Here is an 18,332-nt window from a genome sequence, read left to right as displayed (position 1 = left end):
TTGCCGAGTCTGTTTTGGTGGTGTGCTGTGCTGGTGTCCTCTTTTCTTGCTGCTGTCACTTTTTGTGCCTAGGAGGCCTGTTTTATCCGCATGGTGATGTATAGTTTTAATTTTTAGTCTTGATGTTAGACGGTCTTCTGTAGGTGCATATAATTTTTTTAATTATGTTTTACAGTTATCATCTTTTTCTATCTTATATTAGTATAAAGTTTGGGTGGCTTGCCGCTACTGATGCTACTAATGAAAATGTTTTGTGCATAGTTGTTTTGGTGGGTTGAGGCAGCTATTAGTTTATATTTGTCTAAGAAATGTTTTAGTTCTTCCCTTTCTAATTTGTTTTCATTACACTTCAACAGCACATGTCTGGTGTTTAGTCTATCCCCACGTGCACATAAATGGGGTTCTTGTATCTTGTTAGTTATTGTCCATTAAGCCTCATTCTATGTTAGTTTGTTCAAACCTATTTGACTTTAATAATTTCAGAGTGTGACTAGGCTGGTCACCTAATCAATCTCCTAGTACCTTTACCTTCATTTTCTATTTCTCTTACCACCTTAGTTTTATTGGTGGTTTCATGGCTTCTCTCTGCTGGTGACATGTTTAGGGTGGTGACTACAGGGTTTGGGTCTTATTTTGTCGCCAATTTAGTTACTGGCTGCTTTGATGACAAGTACTGACTACATGAAAGTTTCTGTCGGGTTTCTTGCCCTTGCACTGTACAAAGAACCAAAGTCCTCCATCCTGGGGCTGACAGTCATGCTGAGGTCAGGCAGCACCATGGGGACAGGTAGGACATGGGGGAGTGGAGGGCCCACATCTGGTGCAGACAGTCATGCTGGGGTCAGGCAGCACCATGGGGTCAAGCAGCACAGGTAGGTCATGGGGGAAGTGGAGGGAGGGCCCACAATGTGAGTAATGCAGACGTGAAATTATCCTACTCCACCCAAGGTCCGAGAGGTCGCCAGGCATTGCGCTTGCTTGGAGTGACAGACCTGTCACGTGACATTACATTCCTTCCATCTTCCAGTGTGGAGCATCACAACCTAGTCTGGCATGCCAGCTCAAGTAATACCAGACATATGTGTGTATGTGTGTGTGTGTGCACGTGCATTCCTCTGTGTTCATGTTAACTGCTGTCGGCATGTTATTCTACTGCTATGTTTTTAAAGTGCAGTTCTGTGAACAGTACAAATTAGAACAGTTTACTAAATCGTGTATCTATACTGTCTGAGTATGGGGCTAGGAACTGTTTATTACAAAATTAAATGCACAGATGCTCTACACTCTGCATGTCACACGTGAACAAGACAGCATTATACACAACTGTGTTTATTACTCGTACAGAGACATGAGAGAAACAAAATAATAAATTGGACAAACAAGTGTTTTGCAAAACAGCTGTAAAACATGGATGCAGTCTGTTAGTAGCGATTGCAAACGCGAATAATTAATTTCCAGCACATCACGAAATATTGAAGTAATAAAAAAAAACAATTTCAAAACTGGACAATTGCATGTAATGAGGATAATTGATGAACTAGACACAAGCAGCGCATTAGAACATGCACACGTGACCTGACGGTTTGAACCAACTGTGGCTTACACCCGCGGTTCTGAACCGGTGGTATGCGTACCCTGAGGGGTACGACAGGGTGATGTAGGGGTACACAGCGACATAAATACACACACCCCATTATGAAGATAAGTACTTTGCTCGAGGTACCCGCGGACATACTTTCACACTTTGGGGTACAGTCGCGAAAAGGTTGAGAATCTCTGGCTTACAGGAAGCTTGTTCTCATACTTAGCGTGAAATGACATAACACTTGAGGTTTATTTTGTAACACAGAGCAAGATTTTAAAACACTCGCCACCTATTCATCAGTTTCATTTATGTAAACGAAAAACGACATATCTGTTTATACCCCACATCTCTGATCGCAAGCAAACAGGCAAAACAATTTATTTATACATATATATACATGTTAACAGTAAGTATTTCAGGGCCAGGCTGCACGACAGTTTTCATATTCTTCTTTTAGACAACATCTAGTGTAATTTTCATTCATCTTCTGCAATGAATGCTCACTTTCACTGTCGACCAGGGCACACGTCCATGCAGATCAGGTTCGTACACAGCCACACACACACACATTCTGTCATTACACAATATAAATTTATACAAAAAGGTAAAGAATAATGTGAAATGCAAAGAATTATATAAATATCTATAAGTAGCTATTTTTTCTTATAAATCGAATTTTCATTGCAACTTTTTCTCCTTTCGAAAAATAAGTCATCGTTGGACTAACTGGTCTGTGTCCGGCACTATATTTTGTCAAACGTAGCACCAGTAGTACAGTCAGTCTGTATGTGTCCAGTGACTGAGATTCGTTCACTGAAAATACAGTAAATCTGTTGTAATTGATTAAATTAAGTGTTAATCGATCTTAAATTTAGTAACTCTGACATAAACGCGAATCCAGTCCACGCAGACATGCAGTAAACATGGGACTACGAGAAAACAACAACGCCAACAAAATGTCAATCTTAGTCTCTATAAACACTTGTATTCCGTGTCACAGATCCTTTTATGATCTATCATCATCGTCGTCGTCATCATCGTCATCGTTGTCATCATCAACATCATCAACAACAACAACAGACGTAGAACAGTCCTTCTCCATCGCAAGTAATCATTTCTGGTCATTATTACATCGGACCCAGCAAGACATGAATTTTATGTTTTATTTTTAGGAAAATGTTTCCATCCAGTGAAAATTTCGCAGAGGAGATGAAAAAATGCCCTAAGAGGAATTCACTTCACTCATTGTGTAAATGAAATGTTATCTGGCCCTCGATGGACAACTGGGACAATTAGCTAACTGCTAATTGTTTTCTCTCGGGTCCCGTGTAACATTTAAGACTTCGTTTAAAAGGTAGGTTTACGTCCGGTTTATTTCACACATGTAGAACAAGCCGGTAAGACAAGTTCTGTATGCTGAATATTCAAACTATGATACATACATGAAGCAGGAGAGAAGACACACCGTGAAGAATGTGACAGGAATTGCACCTTTCTGTTTGTACACACTTCACCGACTCCAACACTACAAACACCTTTCGTTCTGTTTGTTTGTCAACGGGCCATACACATACACAAGTAAACATACCTTGATTACCATGACCCCACAACATAATTACACGGAGTTACAGAGCTCTAGTAACTGACATTGCAATGTCTGTTTATGTCTGTCAGGTCGGCAGTGTGTACATAGCTGTAAGAATCGCAAAATGTTTATCAACTATTCTTTCACTCCAATATTTAACATAAACAGTCGTTGTCATCGCCTCGAAAGGTTTTTTGTTTTGTTTTGTTTTGTTTTGTTTTGTTTTTTTTTTGTTTTTTATTTTACTTTTTGGTCTTCTGTCTTTGCTCTCTTGGACACCTTGTAGTTATTATCGAACATCTTTTTTATGATAAACATAAATAAGGAGGTAAAGGGATTCAAAATTTGATACGAACGGAAAAAAAGAAAGGAATTGATAATTCTAATCCAAACATGAAATTAATATAAAAAAGAGTCAATGCTTCATGGTGATACATGTTGTAATCAGATTTTCTCTGCAGTGAATGTCAGAATGTCTAATGGCTGAGTGGTGCGAGGCTTATGGAGCGACCATTCCAAAGCCTTCGTCGACATAATGCACCCGGCTGACTATCCGGGTGAGCGCTCCGTTTGACGATCCTTTCGTCAGCGTCTGGAACGTGTCCATCAGAGATGGGAAGCTCGCTTCCGTTGTCGCCTCGGTGGTAGTTTCCGTCTTGATGGAGCTGTTAGTAGCAGAGGTTGTAGCAGCTGGAGGAGCAGTCACGGACCCCACGGAGAGTTTGTCAGCGGAAGTGACCTCCCCTGCTGACGCGCCTGCACCGGAAGTACCATGCTGCGCTTTGGAGTCTGAAGGTGATTCTCTGGCAGCTGAACCTTTCGATGCAGCGGATTCGTTGGAACGGCCATACAGTTCTTGAATCTTGCCGATGATATCGATGAGGCGGGATGTGATGTCGGCCAGACCCATCTCCTTGCCGGTGATGTTTGACCCAGATGCGCTAGATGTTGGCAAGACGGGCGCTTCCGCTGCACCTGTCTGCGCTTGTACCTGGCTAACGTCACGTGGTGCACCTCTAGGGACATCGGTTATGACGGTGGCGTTTCTCTCTCTGACGTCATCTCCCAAACGTGCGGAAACGCCGTTCACAGACGCTTTGGTGGTCGATGGCGGAGTTGCGTCAGCCACCTGCCTGGGAGTGACGGGCTTTGCCATGGTGTTGGAACTTTCAGCAGCCAGTTTGGTGCCCGAAGACAGACTGGCTGACTGGCTGACGTCACCGGATGCTGAGGGTGCGTGGGTAGTATTCACGTTATTACTAATGTCCGTCGAAACCCTGAGGTTCTCCGTGGGGCTGCTTGTGGTCAAGGCTAAGCCCACGTCTTTGAAAAGTACACCTAAGGTGGACAGCCCTGGGTGCTCCTGTTGCGGCAAAACCACCTCTGAGGAATCGGTACCAATGGTGGACACGGGTGCACCTGAAGCTGGCGGCAAGAAAGACGTTGTCCCGCTTAGCTCCGAGTTCCGACCGCCGCTCGGCGTGGTCGTGACCACATTATCCCTGTGCCAGAGTCGTCCCGATGGCGGAGGCACCGAAGTCGAGCCGTTGACAGACAAAGTTGTCTGATGCGAATCTGCTTTTGCAATCCGCGGTGTGGTCGTCGTCGCCGTCGTTGGTGTTTCGTGGTGGTCGTCCGCCGAAAGAGAGTCGGCGCCGAAGAGGCTAACATCGAGGCTTTCCACGGGGTTGACCTGGAAGTGCTTCTCCCGAATGACCGCAGCGTTGGTGCTCCCTGCACCGCCGTCTCCGCACCGGAAGCCGCAGTTAGCAGTATTGATACACAGCTTTCCCCCGCACACACCCGCTATCATTTTGCACGGATCCCGGGCGCATCCGGAGGAAAAGCCTACACCCGCCTCCACAGGCGCCGAGCCCGCGAAGTTGGCGAGGACGAAAAGACAGAAAGCTTTCAGAAGATGACACGTGGCTGGGCTCGTCTTCCTGATCGCCATCTTTAATTTAGGCGAGACTCTCGTCCGTTTAAATATTTAGGGTTATCTCCCCGTCCAGTGAAAGACAACCAGGGTGCACTGGCTTTGTCCTGAGCGAGTGTCCGCACTTCAACCACAAGAAAGTAGATTTTTCGTATTTTAGGTGGCAGTAGCAGGATGGGTGTGCCAAAGACACGTGACTGTCTTCTTCTAATTATTTCCCAGAGACTGAACCAGGCAAGAAGCAGCAACTGTTTCTTTAAAGATGAAACACAAGTAGACAGGAACTGGAGAGGAGTTGATTCTGAAAAATATGAATTGCGACAGTAAGAATGTTGCAATATTAAAATCGGAAACGGGACATAACAACCATTACAGATCATTCTTTTACGGGTACATCTTTACATGTCTTTACAGCTACCTGCATATCAATAATAATAATAATAATAATAATAATAATAATAATAATAATAATAATAATAATAATAATAATAATAACATGAGGCCACCCGTGTGTAGCTTGCTTCACACTCACTGGGAAGTTGACTGTTGTTGAGAGACGACTTTCTCTTAGACTGACCATCCTTTATCTTCATTCATCCCCCGTTTGTTATCCTCCATGACAGGATTGTCTGTATGACAGACGGTCTTCACTCATTCTGTTTCTATTTTGTTGGTCCTACATGACAGACTTCCCTATGTTAAGCCGCGAAGCCTATATATGCTTAGAAACGATACATCTGAGAGATGTATGACCGGTCACTCCTAGCGGGTTCACGGACAGGTCATCATAGAGAGACAGAGTCCAAGACCTTATTTCATGTCACCTTAAGAAGTTGACAGACTGCGAGCTGTCACAACATACGTGATGTGCTTTAGTTTGAGAGAATGGCAACGGGGTGGTGGACGTGGGGCAGTGGATTGATGTTGATGAGAATCCATGTTCATGTGTGATCAAATTAACAAGTAATAGTTTCAAAAGATTATGTTCTGTTTTTCTACCAAAAAAGTAAGAGCAGCTATACAAATCCAAACTGTTTGCAGAAATTAAAAAAAATTGTTCGTTCAGCAGTTACAAAACAAAGACACGTACAAAGAAGTATATTAAAATGCCTTTCATTTTCCACCTCTCCTTTAAATTTCTAAAAAGTGAACAGGCAATGACTACAGAGCCGACATGACTACTCTCTGAGAAAATTAATTATACTCGAGAAACTACTGCAGTCGCAACATACCGTGAGTACGGGCGTCTTAAAGGTCTAGTAGAGATCGGTACAAAATACTATTGTTCAAAATGTTGGTGAATATCCTCTTTGCATTCACATGATACATCTCTACAAACATCATCATGTACAGAAAGAGGATGAACGGCATGTTTGTAGACAGCTACACATGATTGTCATGATTCCAGCTCTCCCTGAAGCTTTCACAGATAACCCCATCAATGGACAATCCTCACCTCTGTGTTGTTGCTCATTCTGAGGATATTTATGCGTGTATCTGGAGAACAGAGGAGGGTAGGCACTGAATTACTCAGTCATTAGCAAACAACCAAAATCAACTCACTAAACCTTTAAGCCCACGACTGTCCTGCGTGTCCCCGTGTCACAAGTGTCTCTGATGTACCAGCAAGACACAGACTGAAGACACAAAACCAGTTCTTGATGCATTCAACGTAGACTCAGCATGAACAGGAAACAAGTGCTCGTTCCTGTCACATGCTGGGATGTTTCAACAAATTCCTTGCATACATGTCTGAACTTCTGAAGACAGACAATTCGTAAAAAGATAAAATGCTCAACAATTTCAGGTATGTAAACAAATGACTTTACAAAAAAATAAATCAAATAAAAACCTGACTTAAAAAGAAAAAATTGTGCAAGGTTGCATCCAGCGTACATGAACTGTTTTATTCTCGGTGTCGGGGTACAAGAAGTGAAACTATAATGCAGAGAGCTTCAGAACAGCTCCGAAGAAGAGTTTTCAATAGACAACGGGTTTTTCATCAGGCATGATATCCAGGGTTTTTTTAAAACAAGTTATTACTATGAGGCGGTGTAGAAAGGTCCAGAGCAAGACGCCGACAAACAGCTCCATCAGTCAAGTTCTATCTAATTATAAACCTGCTTGTCACAACCACACTGAGAGTGCGGATAAACAATGTTCACTGCATCCGATGGCAGCCAACGTGTTTCTGCTACTGTGTCGAGGACTGTTAATACGAGTCCGAATATTCACCGAATTTAAACGAGTAATTCACTCACTCAATGGCCATCATCCTACCTGCTTCCATCTCTTCCACCATCTCAAAACGCACGGCCTTCCTGAACTCCTAGAGGGTCACTGGGAGTGTGACCTTCCCCATGTGTCCTAATGTTTTAAATTACATCGAGTTGTAAAAACATTTCAGTCAAAACTCGTTTTAAATGCGGCGAGCCACTGACATACTGCGTGATTCGTTCGTTAACTAATTTTCTCCGATGTTTGCCTCCACTTTTTCTCTCCAACCTTAAGTTTTAAACACACTTGCAAAACTTACTGACTGTCGTTGAGGAAAGTTGCAGAAAGCCTTGCACCGTTGCATGATAGATTGTTATGTCACTGTGTGTATAAAATACTCCTACTCACCAGAAGAGAACTGATGCAGTGGGCGCTGTGACTTGGAGAAGGTGTACAGACCTTGTATGCTCCTCCTCGTCTCGTGAGGTGACAATGGGGGGAGCGGTGTTTGCTGCTGTGTAGTTTTGTAACCAACCCGCCCTTCCCTCGTCCAATGCACGCGCGTCGCGTGCCCACTTGCCGTCAGCACGTCTTGCATCTGACGTCCGCAGATAAATTGCGTCCTGTCCACGGCGCCGCCTTGTCACACGTCCTGCGCGCCGCCATCGCGAGCCTACCTTCTGTTCCTCGTGTACACCCGGTGGTCGCGGCTCCCTCCCGTTGTCAACGCAACGGTCAAATGAGCCACAAAGCTTGCACGGTCCACGCAGGTGACTGATTGGGATGTCTGGCCGCACACGATGGTCGGTCTATCGTGTGGTCGTTGAACTGTGTCTTGTGTTTCTTCGCTTCTTTGTTTGCTTGTTCGGTTTTGTTTGTTTGTTTGTTTGTTTGTTTGTTTGTTTGTTTGTTTGCTCGGGTGTTTGCTATTTCTAGTTTGAGGTTTCTTGCCACATGTAGATGTCACAGCTTTGCAGTTTTATATATTGTTTATATTGTTTATATTCTTGTTACTGTGAATGAGGAACGTCTACCGCGCTGGACCTGGCGTTGATGGCCTGACGCATTCAGTTTTCCATTAATTAACAGTTGGATGGGCACGAACGATCTTGCAGTCTGAATTATAATCAGATATTTATTTCCTTTTCCACTGAGCTCGTAAAAATGCTGTGCAAAATGATTTAAAACCTCACAAATTCAGAAGTTAAATTAAAATCCTAGCTGAGCTCACTAGTCTGCCTACTGGTATATTTAACTTTTCACTAGTTTTTATTTGTTCCATTCCGTTTGAGTCTCTTTCTACGTGTCAATCTGTTTTTGTTTTTTGGGGGTTTTGTGAGTGTGTGATATTCACTTTAGTTTCCAAACCTTTTATTTGATTAGTTTGTTTCGTTTTCTTTCATTCATTGAAAATCCTACATAGCATATACCGCATAATTTTTGTTTATCAGCTTATGCTCGTTTTTAATTTATAAACATTAGCTACAGCAAAAACATAATTTCCCTAGATTCCATAGCAAGCACCCCCCACCCTTTCTATCTTTTTCCACTCATTTAGCAATCTTTCATTTCTGCCCTTCATTTGTGTAAGGAAGAGAGTTCCTTGATCGTCTAATGACCGTTGCGTGTGGGAAGGAGACCTCATCTTTTCAAATGTTCCATAAAAGAACAGAAAAAAGACTTGAAGACAGAATTAGCTTCAAAACCAATCCACCCAGCTTAAGTGTCTGGTCCACAAGAATCGACTGGAACTCGCCCAGCATCGTCGGTCCATGTCTGCTGGTCTCATCTTGATGTCAACCAGAATACTTTTTGCGTGAATCAGGTTTCAGTCGTCGAGTGAGATTTTCTTGACTGTTGATAAATCAGTTAAGACGGGAGACGGGTGGCAATGTCTGTGTGAGCGCTGAGTAAAGGGTTAGAGATATATTTTACTTTATTTACTAAGTTACCCTATCTTGTTTTTGGTTATAGTTTTGGTTATGAATGAATGAAGCCCATATTTACTATGGTTTATGTAGTAATCGAAAATATTTTAAATTTATGGTTAGGCTCTGCTAGCAATGTCACTGATTTATGGCAATGTTTATTGGTCCTTTTTATTGTTTTCAAGAGGATGTAATCTAGTTTGTAATAACATGTGTGGTGCGAAGTCAGTCACCAGATGATGTGCATGTAGGAGGGTGTTCATATTTAGTTATCTGTGTTAGGCCTCATTCTAGCTATTTTGGGTTGTGGAATATATTGGATTTGGAGAAAGGCAGAGTATTACTAGGTTGGCCATCTGTCTTCAGTTCCTTATGAAAGAGTTCCAATAAAAGAGGTTAGTTACCAAACCTGTTTGGGGGATTGGGTGTTGTTGGTTTGTGGGGTGGAGGTCCTATAGAAAAAAGCAAAACCTTTGCTATGTTAGAGGAAAGGGGCATTGCCTGTCCGAGATATATATATATATCACCTAATATATACGGTTTAAAGTGTCAGCATTTAAAAGAAAAGTGTACGATACCAGCCTGTCTTTCTCTCTCTCTCACACACAACACACACCAACACACGCACATATCTATATTTCACTCGGGCAATTTGCGTCATAAGACGACAACATCGGCAAAAATATTCCCAAAGCTTTTGCACCATGCTTAAAACTTAATTTTTCACCCAGGTTGTGGGCGGAGGGCCAGAAACTGTTGCTCACTTTATCTTTATTCTGTCCAACAGGAAACATAGGATCTAGGTTAACAAATGCAAACTTTTTTGGTCATTCCACCTTTCATAGCTGACAGATTAATAAAGAATCTTGACTCTTGAACAACAGAAGATGGTGTCTATGGTGGTTACATCGACGGCTATTGTGATGATAGCGATGTGACATTGAGGTGGTGAAGAAAGTATGATGCCCTCAAACTGTCTTTAAAAACTCAACTGGCAGCATGAGCTCCAGTTGCTGGATAGATTGTTATCCTTAGTTATAATAAGTGCCCAATAGCCATCACTATGATAGCCATGGCATTAATATTCCACAACTCTAAATTCACAATAGCTATAGCCTAAAAAGATTACAATTATTATAAAACTAAAATTTAAGCAGCGAGACACCTGTACTTCCCTGCAATGTGTCAAAATTGCTCCCTAGACGCAGAATGTCTGCTAGCTTTGAATATTTGAGTAATTCACGGCGCTGTTTAGCTATTTATAACTCTAGATAATGCTTGCATGTGCCGACTTAGAGCGTGTGAACAAAGTCTGAGGGTGATTAATGCATGATCAACCAACCGCACTGTGGATTAATTGCGCTTAGTTAATGCTTTTGAGTTTCAGTGTTTTTGTCAATAATATGTGTGTTGTGCGTATACGGTTGTATGGGAGTGTAAATATTATCACGGACCCCCATAATGTAGGTCCGTGCATACCCCCTGGTTCCCAGGCCTGACGAGAGGGTGGACAGGATCATGGTCTGGTGTACCCGGGCCCGCGACTGTAAAGGGGGTCCCGGCCTTGGTCAGTAGATTTTTTTTCCTTCTTCTTTTCCTTTTCTTTTAAAGAGAAGTAGTCGTAACATTCCTCAGTCTGGGAATTTTTTTCTATGGAGCAGAGTACAAGTTTAATTGATCCTTTAACGTCATTTTTCCGTATTTTACGTGTAAACAACTATATGTTCAAGCATTGATGTAGATCCTAGTGCACTTTTCCTAATGTTTGTAGTCTATATTACGTTGAATGAAATGTAGGTATTGACAATCGAACTGTAAGAATATTATGAGTGGGAAAATAATTGATGATTACAATTACAATTAGGGGCCCGGAGAGATCGTCTACCCCGGATCCCGTTGCTGGCTTTCGGCTGTCCTGCTGGTTCCTGCTCCACTGGTAATTAGAAAAAATTCCATTCCACATTTCGTATCAGCTTATTTTCAGATACGCACTTAAAGCTTTTATGCCAGTTTTGTCTTTCTCGTGCTAACTCTTCCTCACTCTCCTCTACTTCCAGCACAGCCGGGCGTTGATGAATTCAAGGGAAGCTACTTCCATTCTTATGATAAAAGGGAAATCACTCTTATTAACTTTCTACGAAGCATTCACATTTCATAAATTTATTACATTATTACGTCATAAGTATATGTATTTAAAAGTGCAATATTCTTGCTAGCAGGTTGGTATAAACTTCTTGGTTTTAAGTAAATCTCTCTCTCTTTCGCCCACCCACCGCCGTGGTTGGATTTCTGTTACTGCTTAGCGTGAAGTCGGCGTGTGTGAATCATAAGCTTCTAGACCCATCGATCAGTGCACAGACCTTCACTAAATGTAAGTGATTGCTAACAGATCAAACCACGTGGTTTCTTTTTAAACGTATCTCTTAAGAACGATCTGTTTCGCTGGTTATGAGAGGGCGTCATTCTCGATGAGCATAATCTATGTAGTCATCACTCTCGCGTTTACGTCTAGTATATTATTTAGTTTAATGGGTTTGTTAAAAGCTAAAGGACTCTTCTCAGCTTTTTACCATATTTGTTTCTTAATATTTATTCTTAAAGGGAATCCTTGGAGTAAGTTATGCTCATGAATATATGTGAACATATAATAACCACTATTTGTAATTGCACACAAATTGATAAACTTTGGAAAACATTCAGCTACCTAGTACCTTGAGTCACCATGAGCAAAAAGAAGTCTATGACTGATGAGGAACGGACAGCCCTGGTTCAGAGGCTGCAGGACGACATTGAGGACTTTGTTGCTGAGCGATCAAAAAAGGCACAAGAAACAGGGGCAGTCGGTGACGATGGAAAATCAGTGGATGATATTATTCAAGTAAGTAATAAGACATAGTATAATACAATCAGAAACAGAATCATATTGTTAATACCTAGTAACGAATTGAAAATAATATTTATTTATATATTTATATTTTGCAGGAGCTTCAAAATCACCCAGCATTCCTGAAGGAGGTTGATTGGTCTAAACCACTGTCCCCAGAAATGGAGGCACTCATGGCCATCAAATATGAATCTGAAAATCCAAAGGGTTTGTTGCTAACACCTTTGAACCTTACACTTTAACAAAAATGGCTATTATTATTCATGCCAAATGCAGGTAAATTTTTATTCCTGATGCTTTCATTGCATATATCAAAGAACACTGCTGAGGATATAACTATTGTTATTGCAGACATTTTTACTTTTTTTTAAATAGCATTCAACTTCAGCAAAGTTTGCATTATCAGAGCAAGCAATTTTACATTATTGGTGGTTTTAGATTGTACAGATGATGTTACTGTTTTTAAAACCTTAAACAAAACTGCATATTTGGTTTTCCTCCTTAAGTTTTTACATTTAATTTCACAGCCCGAGCTGAGAGCTACCGTGAGGAGGGAAATGAGCTTTTCAAAAAAAAAGATTACAGAACAGCTATTGCTAATTACACCGAAGGAATTAAATCCAAAAGTCCAGACAGGCTTCAGAATGCAGTTTTGTATACAAACAGAGCTGCAGCCCACTATCACCTTGGTAAATAGTCTCTGGCCCTGTTTTTTGAATGTCTTAACCGCTGTTTGAAATGGCATATATATTCTACAACAAATTGTAATTATAGGACTATTTTCTAATATTGTTTTCTAATGTTGTTTCTGTTTTAAAATTTGCATTTTTATAAATAAATAGGATCTAGGTATTTGATACTATTTTTTTTTATTTTGTTGGGACAGGTAACTACAGGTCAGCATTTAATGATTGCATTTATGCAAGAAAATTTAAACCCGATCACATGAAAGCGATTATTAGAGGTAACTGTTCAAGTTTCTTCCATATTTTACTTTATGCTCTCTTTATGATTTTCTTTCATTAAGACAGAAGTGCTTTATTCTGTTTCCTATTTTTTTAATTATTTATAATATAAAATATTTCGATTGTGAAAGTTGACTAGAGACTATTGTGTGGTAGGAAAAAAATTAAAAAAACATTAACTTTAATAATTGAGCTATGCTACCCAGAGTTACTTTAGGGGATATATTTGTATTCTAGTGTGTAATGTTAAAGGGAGACCATTCTTGATATAAACGGGAATATTTCAGCAAAACTTTAATGTTGTAAAAACTGAACACTGCAGACTTTCCAAGATGATTCCCTGAAAGTAATTGTAAAGTGTGATCATAAAGTCAGTGAGTAGAAATCATAAAGACATTACTAAAGACATAAATTATTACAAGATATTTAATAATCAAGCTAATGTGATATCATTGTGGATTTTATAATATATTTTGTTGAGTACAGTGCATGGCACATATAACATGTAATGTATAGCCACAAACATTACATGTCCAGTCTCATGTTGAAATAAAACCAGTACAGTGGTCCAGCTCCATTTATATGCACTAGTAATCAGTGCAAGCTGTCTACAAATGTTCATAACTTTCATCTCTATTTCTGGTAAAGTTCTGTCTTGCATTTCAACAATGTCATTTGGTTATCTCCGTCAGTCTCCACAAACCTTTATTAGCCTCAGGGTTAGGGGTATCTGTTATTGATCTTTTGATCACTCCTTATTTCTATTATATGTAATCTGTAAGTGTAACCATTTCCGACAGTGGAAAGAAAGGAAAAAGAAATATGCTTCACACCAACCACTTACGTGAAACTACAATATGTGTATAGTAATTAGTTTAAAAATATACTCTATGCACTGTAATTGTTCCATTAAGCATTGCATCACCAAACAAGGCACTGTCTTTGGTTAGTCAACATTTTAAAAATCTACTTAATAGTAATCTACTTAACAGTAAAAATCTACTTAATAGTAATAAGTCATACATTTTTTCAGAATTTCTGTAAAACTCATATTAACATAGACACCTAATTTTGATTTTGCTGTTGACTTTTGTATTGGTCCCAGGTGCACTCTGCAGTGACAAAATGAATAAACATGCTGACACCATTAGCTGGTGCAAAGCAGGATTGATGGTAAAAGAAATATCAATTCTTATACACACTTTTATTTTGTGATAATCCTATTGGGAGTTTAAGGGATTTGAAATATTCTTAAATGATTTTAATATTGGAAATAGACATTCTCACTAATTTTTTTTTTTTTTCCTCAGCACAACACTAGATTAAGGCTTAAAGCAGGGCTTCTGCTTACGCAAAAAATTGCGTACAGTACGCATTAAAAGTTCGGAGGACCCCTTCAATTTTCATCAAATTTGGGCTAAGAACAGGGACCCCTTAAAAATCTGAAGAAGGGGTCCCTGGGACCCCAAAGAATTTAGCCTTAGCAGAAGCCCTGTTAAAGCTTGCAAATTGTGCAATTCTGTGTCTAAGAATATTTTTTAATTGTCTTGTTTTCAGCCACTGTCTAAATGCTTTGTTTGATTTTCCAGCTAGACAGTGAAAACAAGGAGCTTTTGGAGATTAAACTGAAAGCTGAAAAGGCTAAGGTAACATCTAGTTCTATATTTGTATCTACATCTGTAAAAGTGTAGGTATATAAATCAGCACAAGTGCATGCCTGCATTTGTTTTGTTTTTTTATAAGTTCTATCTTATGATTGTTGCTAATAGCTTGAAGGAGTAAGTAGCAGTGTTGATGTCCTTTCAAAGTAATGTTGACTGACCTTTGAAGTCAGGTTCTTTTGTATTAGTGCAGTGAGCCATTAGTTAGTTATAGAATAATTGCTATTGCATTTTTAAATGTACTTTTTTTAATGAGCAGCCAATCTTGTCTTTGTATTGTTGTAACATTTATTTAAGTAATGTGGCAGTTGTCATTTGGGAACAGCGTTTACAAGAAAGAGATGAACGCAAGCAAGCATTCAAGGATAGAAAAGAAGATGAAGCCACACTGAAGCTTTTAAATGTGATCAAAGTAAGTTATCTTTGTAATTCTGTAACTTGTTTTATCCATTAGTAAGTACAATCCAGTCAGTCATGGAAATTTTAGTGTTTACTGGCAAAACAATTAAAGACATGAATAACTGGTTATCAAAATATTTATTTTTTAATCTTTAAGTAGATCTAAGTAATTGTTATTTAAACAAAGTATCTGTTGTGATGTATCTGTTATATGGTTCAGCTAGAGATATTGAATGGTATTTGTCTGTGAATTTGTACCAGGACCGCAAGATACAGCTTGTGTCTTCCACAAACAGAAGAAACTGCTCATCTTTCCCCAAATCTGCTGACCAGCTTGGACCCCTGCATCCTTCTGGTGCTAGTGTTCGCCTAGATGAAAAAGGGTGTCTGCACTGGCCTGTTTTGTTGCTTTACCCTGAATATGCCCAGACTGACTTCATCCAGAACTTTTGTGAGAACAGCACGTAAGTTTTCCCTTTTTTTTTAACCTAGATTTTGTCTTTTCATATATATATTAATATATATATTATTTATACTGTGACTGAAAATATTTCCATGTGTTCTTGAAAGTAAACATTGCCCTATTCAATTAGTTGTACACTTAGATCATTTATTTCAAAGTACTTTCTGCGTGCATGGTATCTACTATTTGCCAGATGTTCATTTTCTTCGACCAGCCAAACAGTAAAGTTTTATTTCCATTATAATTTGATATTTTTTTTTTAAGGTCACGGTCTATCTTAGCAGCTGTAGTACTGCTTTTGCCATTTTTCATAGTGTTTAAAAATCATCTGTTATGCTTAATGTGTTACCTGTTATAGATTTGAAGACCATCTAGTGCAGATGTTTGGTCCAGATACAGAACCACCTCCATGGGACATTGAACATAAACACACCTGACAAATTACAGGTAGGAAATCACACTATGATGACTTCAAATTACCTTAGAAAATACTGGCAGGTATTCATCTCATTTTTCTTATTTTTATTTTGAATGACATATTCATGTCCAAAATTTCTTTGACAAAGGTATGAATTTGCCAAGGATTGAGTTAGCTGCAACCTAGAGCAGTTATTAAATCTTTATGTTTTAAACTTTAGACCATTTCTTTGATATACATTCCTGGCATGTCTTTCAAGAAAATTAGCTAATTGAATTAGGTATTAGTTGCAAATAGATACAGTGTTCAACTTTAAATCAGCCAAGAAAAAGGACATTCTCTTACACATGCTTAAAAATCACAGATGTTCCTAAAGGAAGGGATTTCAAAACAAATGATACTAAAGAAGCCTGCCAGCTAAAAGACTTTCCAAAGACTAAAGCTGACAAAATTTTTCAGTTATATTTTGAAGACCATGAGAAGGAAGTTTATATCCTGTAAGCAAGTACAACACTCTCCTAGAGGTGCTGCAGCATAAAAGGTAACTTTGCTTTTTTTGTGGATGGGGGAAATACATAGGTAAAAATTTTAACTTTCCAACTTTCTAGCCCTCAGTCCCTCTCCCCTCCTATCCTCTTTCTAGTGTCAAACATAAATGCTCAAAACTTATATATAAACCAAGATTAAAGCATAATTATAAGTATATGCACACAAACACACAGACCTTCCTCCACATGCATTCGATAGAACTTCATAAACATGTTGGTTGGCCTGGTAAAGCATTGGCTGTCGTGTACACTTAACTCCTGATTTGAATGTAAATCCCTTACTAATTTGTTTTCCTGTATAATCTACATATTTTTTTCCTCATACTTTGAAATCAGTTTCTCATTGATGTGTCACTTTCAACTTTTTTGTTTTTCTTTTCAACTTTAGGTACAAAGTATTCAGAGGAACACCTTCATTCATAGTTATTCCCATGGATTCACAGTTCCAGCAAGAGTTCCTTCAAAAAATATAAGGTTGCAAAGCCTTAACAAAGTTTCTTTATTACTACATGTATTGTGAAATGTGAGTATGCAGACAAAATAAAGATAATACTAAAAATGTCTTTTGCATTATTGCATTGGAGATTGCAAGCAGCTGTAACTGGCTTGATCAGGGTGTTATACCTTTATTACTCTGTCCATGTGTATGAGCACAGAGTTACGCACATATACACAAAACTGTGCCCTCTTCAGCAGCTCTCACCATGGACCTATATCTCTACTGGACAGCTTGCAGAAATAATTTTCTGCATTAACTTATAGAACTAGGCCAAAGCACAAATCTCTAACCAGTTTAACTATCAACATCAAGAAGAGTGGACAATGCGAATTTTCGTGTTAATGAAGGTATAAAACTGGAGCTATACGTCTGTTGTGTTTTCAGTTTATTGGCTTGAGGTGTTGGGAAGTGGAGGTTGAGGATTTTTGCCTAAATAAAAAAAATAGAAAGTAATTAGTAACAAATTTATTGCAAGTATATTTTTGACTTCAAAAACTTATCACGTTTATGGATATTAGACTAAATGGTTTGCTGAGACCTAACAACTTTGCTAGATGCTTAAGAGTTGGTCTCAGCAAGTAGGCAGCTGTCCAGCACTCTCACATTACTAATGCTAATATCTTGCATTCTAGATTGGCAGAAATTTTTTAAAGATGTTGATGCTCCATAGCTTGGAACACATAGTTTAATGTGCTCATCTGTGGAACAGAAAGTTCCTGGTTTGAGCATTACTCAAGTCCAAAGCCAGAAAATTCTTCCTGCCTACCTAGCAAAAATTGGTTACATAATTTATCAGGAAAGTAAACTCAGCGGAAGCAGAGAATTGGGCTGTTTCAAAAATTGTGCAAATACAATCAACAATATTTTAACGCTTTTCGGGATCAACCAAAAATGTCCTTTTCAGTTATTTACTGCATATACATTTTCATTGGCAGATTCAATATCAAATGCCATTTTGAATCCCCTAAAAAAGCACATGAAAACAATATACTGCTTTGGAATATTAAAGGAAAAGTTGGACCAGGGGTGTAGACGCAACATATTTTCATTTTTAACATCATGATTGTAGAAAAAGCAGCTGTTGTCTGGCCTGCGAGATTTTATATCATGTCCAGTGCGGCCCTCGGGCGAGAAAAGGTTGGGCACCACTGAGTTTACCCACCATTTTACTAAACAAAACTGTTCGCTTGGTGTATGCAGAGTTCATATATTATAATGGCGAATAAACTTAATTTTTCTCATAA

General features: G+C 39.2%; 2 protein-coding genes across 5 annotated transcripts; one reads left to right on the top strand and one right to left on the bottom strand.

The window, feature by feature from the left end:
• Positions 1-1,313: 1,313 nt before the first annotated feature.
• LOC112574280 (endochitinase A1-like) lies at positions 1,314-8,109 on the bottom strand. Of its 4 annotated transcripts, none has more exons than XM_025255255.1 (2): positions 7,643-8,109; positions 1,314-5,407 (listed from the first exon to the last, which is right to left on the bottom strand). In XM_025255255.1, the coding sequence occupies exon 2, from the start codon at positions 5,122-5,124 to the stop codon at positions 3,670-3,672; it is 1,455 nt and encodes a 484-aa protein (XP_025111040.1). In that variant the 5' UTR covers positions 5,125-5,407; positions 7,643-8,109; the 3' UTR covers positions 1,314-3,669. The 4 variants fall into 4 exon arrangements, with proteins under 4 accessions (XP_025111040.1, XP_025111039.1, XP_025111041.1 ...); XM_025255254.1 differs by having other exon boundaries at positions 7,732-8,109; XM_025255256.1 differs by having other exon boundaries at positions 7,783-8,109.
• A 3,240-nt stretch (positions 8,110-11,349) lies between these two features.
• On the top strand, positions 11,350-17,125 carry LOC112573667 (tetratricopeptide repeat protein 4-like). Its single transcript, XM_025254236.1, has 12 exons — positions 11,350-11,622; positions 11,952-12,129; positions 12,234-12,342; positions 12,663-12,824; positions 13,022-13,099; positions 14,206-14,273; positions 14,690-14,746; positions 15,087-15,173; positions 15,422-15,624; positions 15,982-16,048; positions 16,521-16,582; positions 16,978-17,125. Exons 2-12 carry the CDS (start codon positions 11,974-11,976, stop codon positions 17,060-17,062), a joined length of 1,134 nt encoding a protein of 377 aa, XP_025110021.1. The 5' UTR covers positions 11,350-11,622; positions 11,952-11,973; the 3' UTR covers positions 17,063-17,125.
• Positions 17,126-18,332: the final 1,207 nt, after the last annotated feature.

This window comes from Pomacea canaliculata, linkage group LG10, assembly GCF_003073045.1.
Source record: "Pomacea canaliculata isolate SZHN2017 linkage group LG10, ASM307304v1, whole genome shotgun sequence".
Taxonomy (NCBI): Eukaryota; Metazoa; Mollusca; class Gastropoda; order Architaenioglossa; family Ampullariidae; genus Pomacea; species Pomacea canaliculata.
The sequence above is the reverse complement of the archived record's forward strand: the minus strand, read 5'-3'. Positions and strand labels throughout refer to the sequence as shown.

Coding starts and splice junctions, on each gene's coding strand:
- LOC112574280 (XM_025255255.1), bottom strand. CDS start 5,124: ATGGCGATCAGGAAGACGAGCCCAGCCACGTGTCATCTTCTGAAAGCT.
- LOC112573667 (XM_025254236.1), top strand. CDS start 11,974: ATGAGCAAAAAGAAGTCTATGACTGATGAGGAACGGACAGCCCTGGTT. Junction 13,100..14,205: donor CATGAAAGCGATTATTAGAG/GTAACTGTTCAA, acceptor TATTGGTCCCAG/GTGCACTCTGCAGTGACAAA. Junction 15,174..15,421: donor AGCTTTTAAATGTGATCAAA/GTAAGTTATCTT, acceptor AATTTGTACCAG/GACCGCAAGATACAGCTTGT.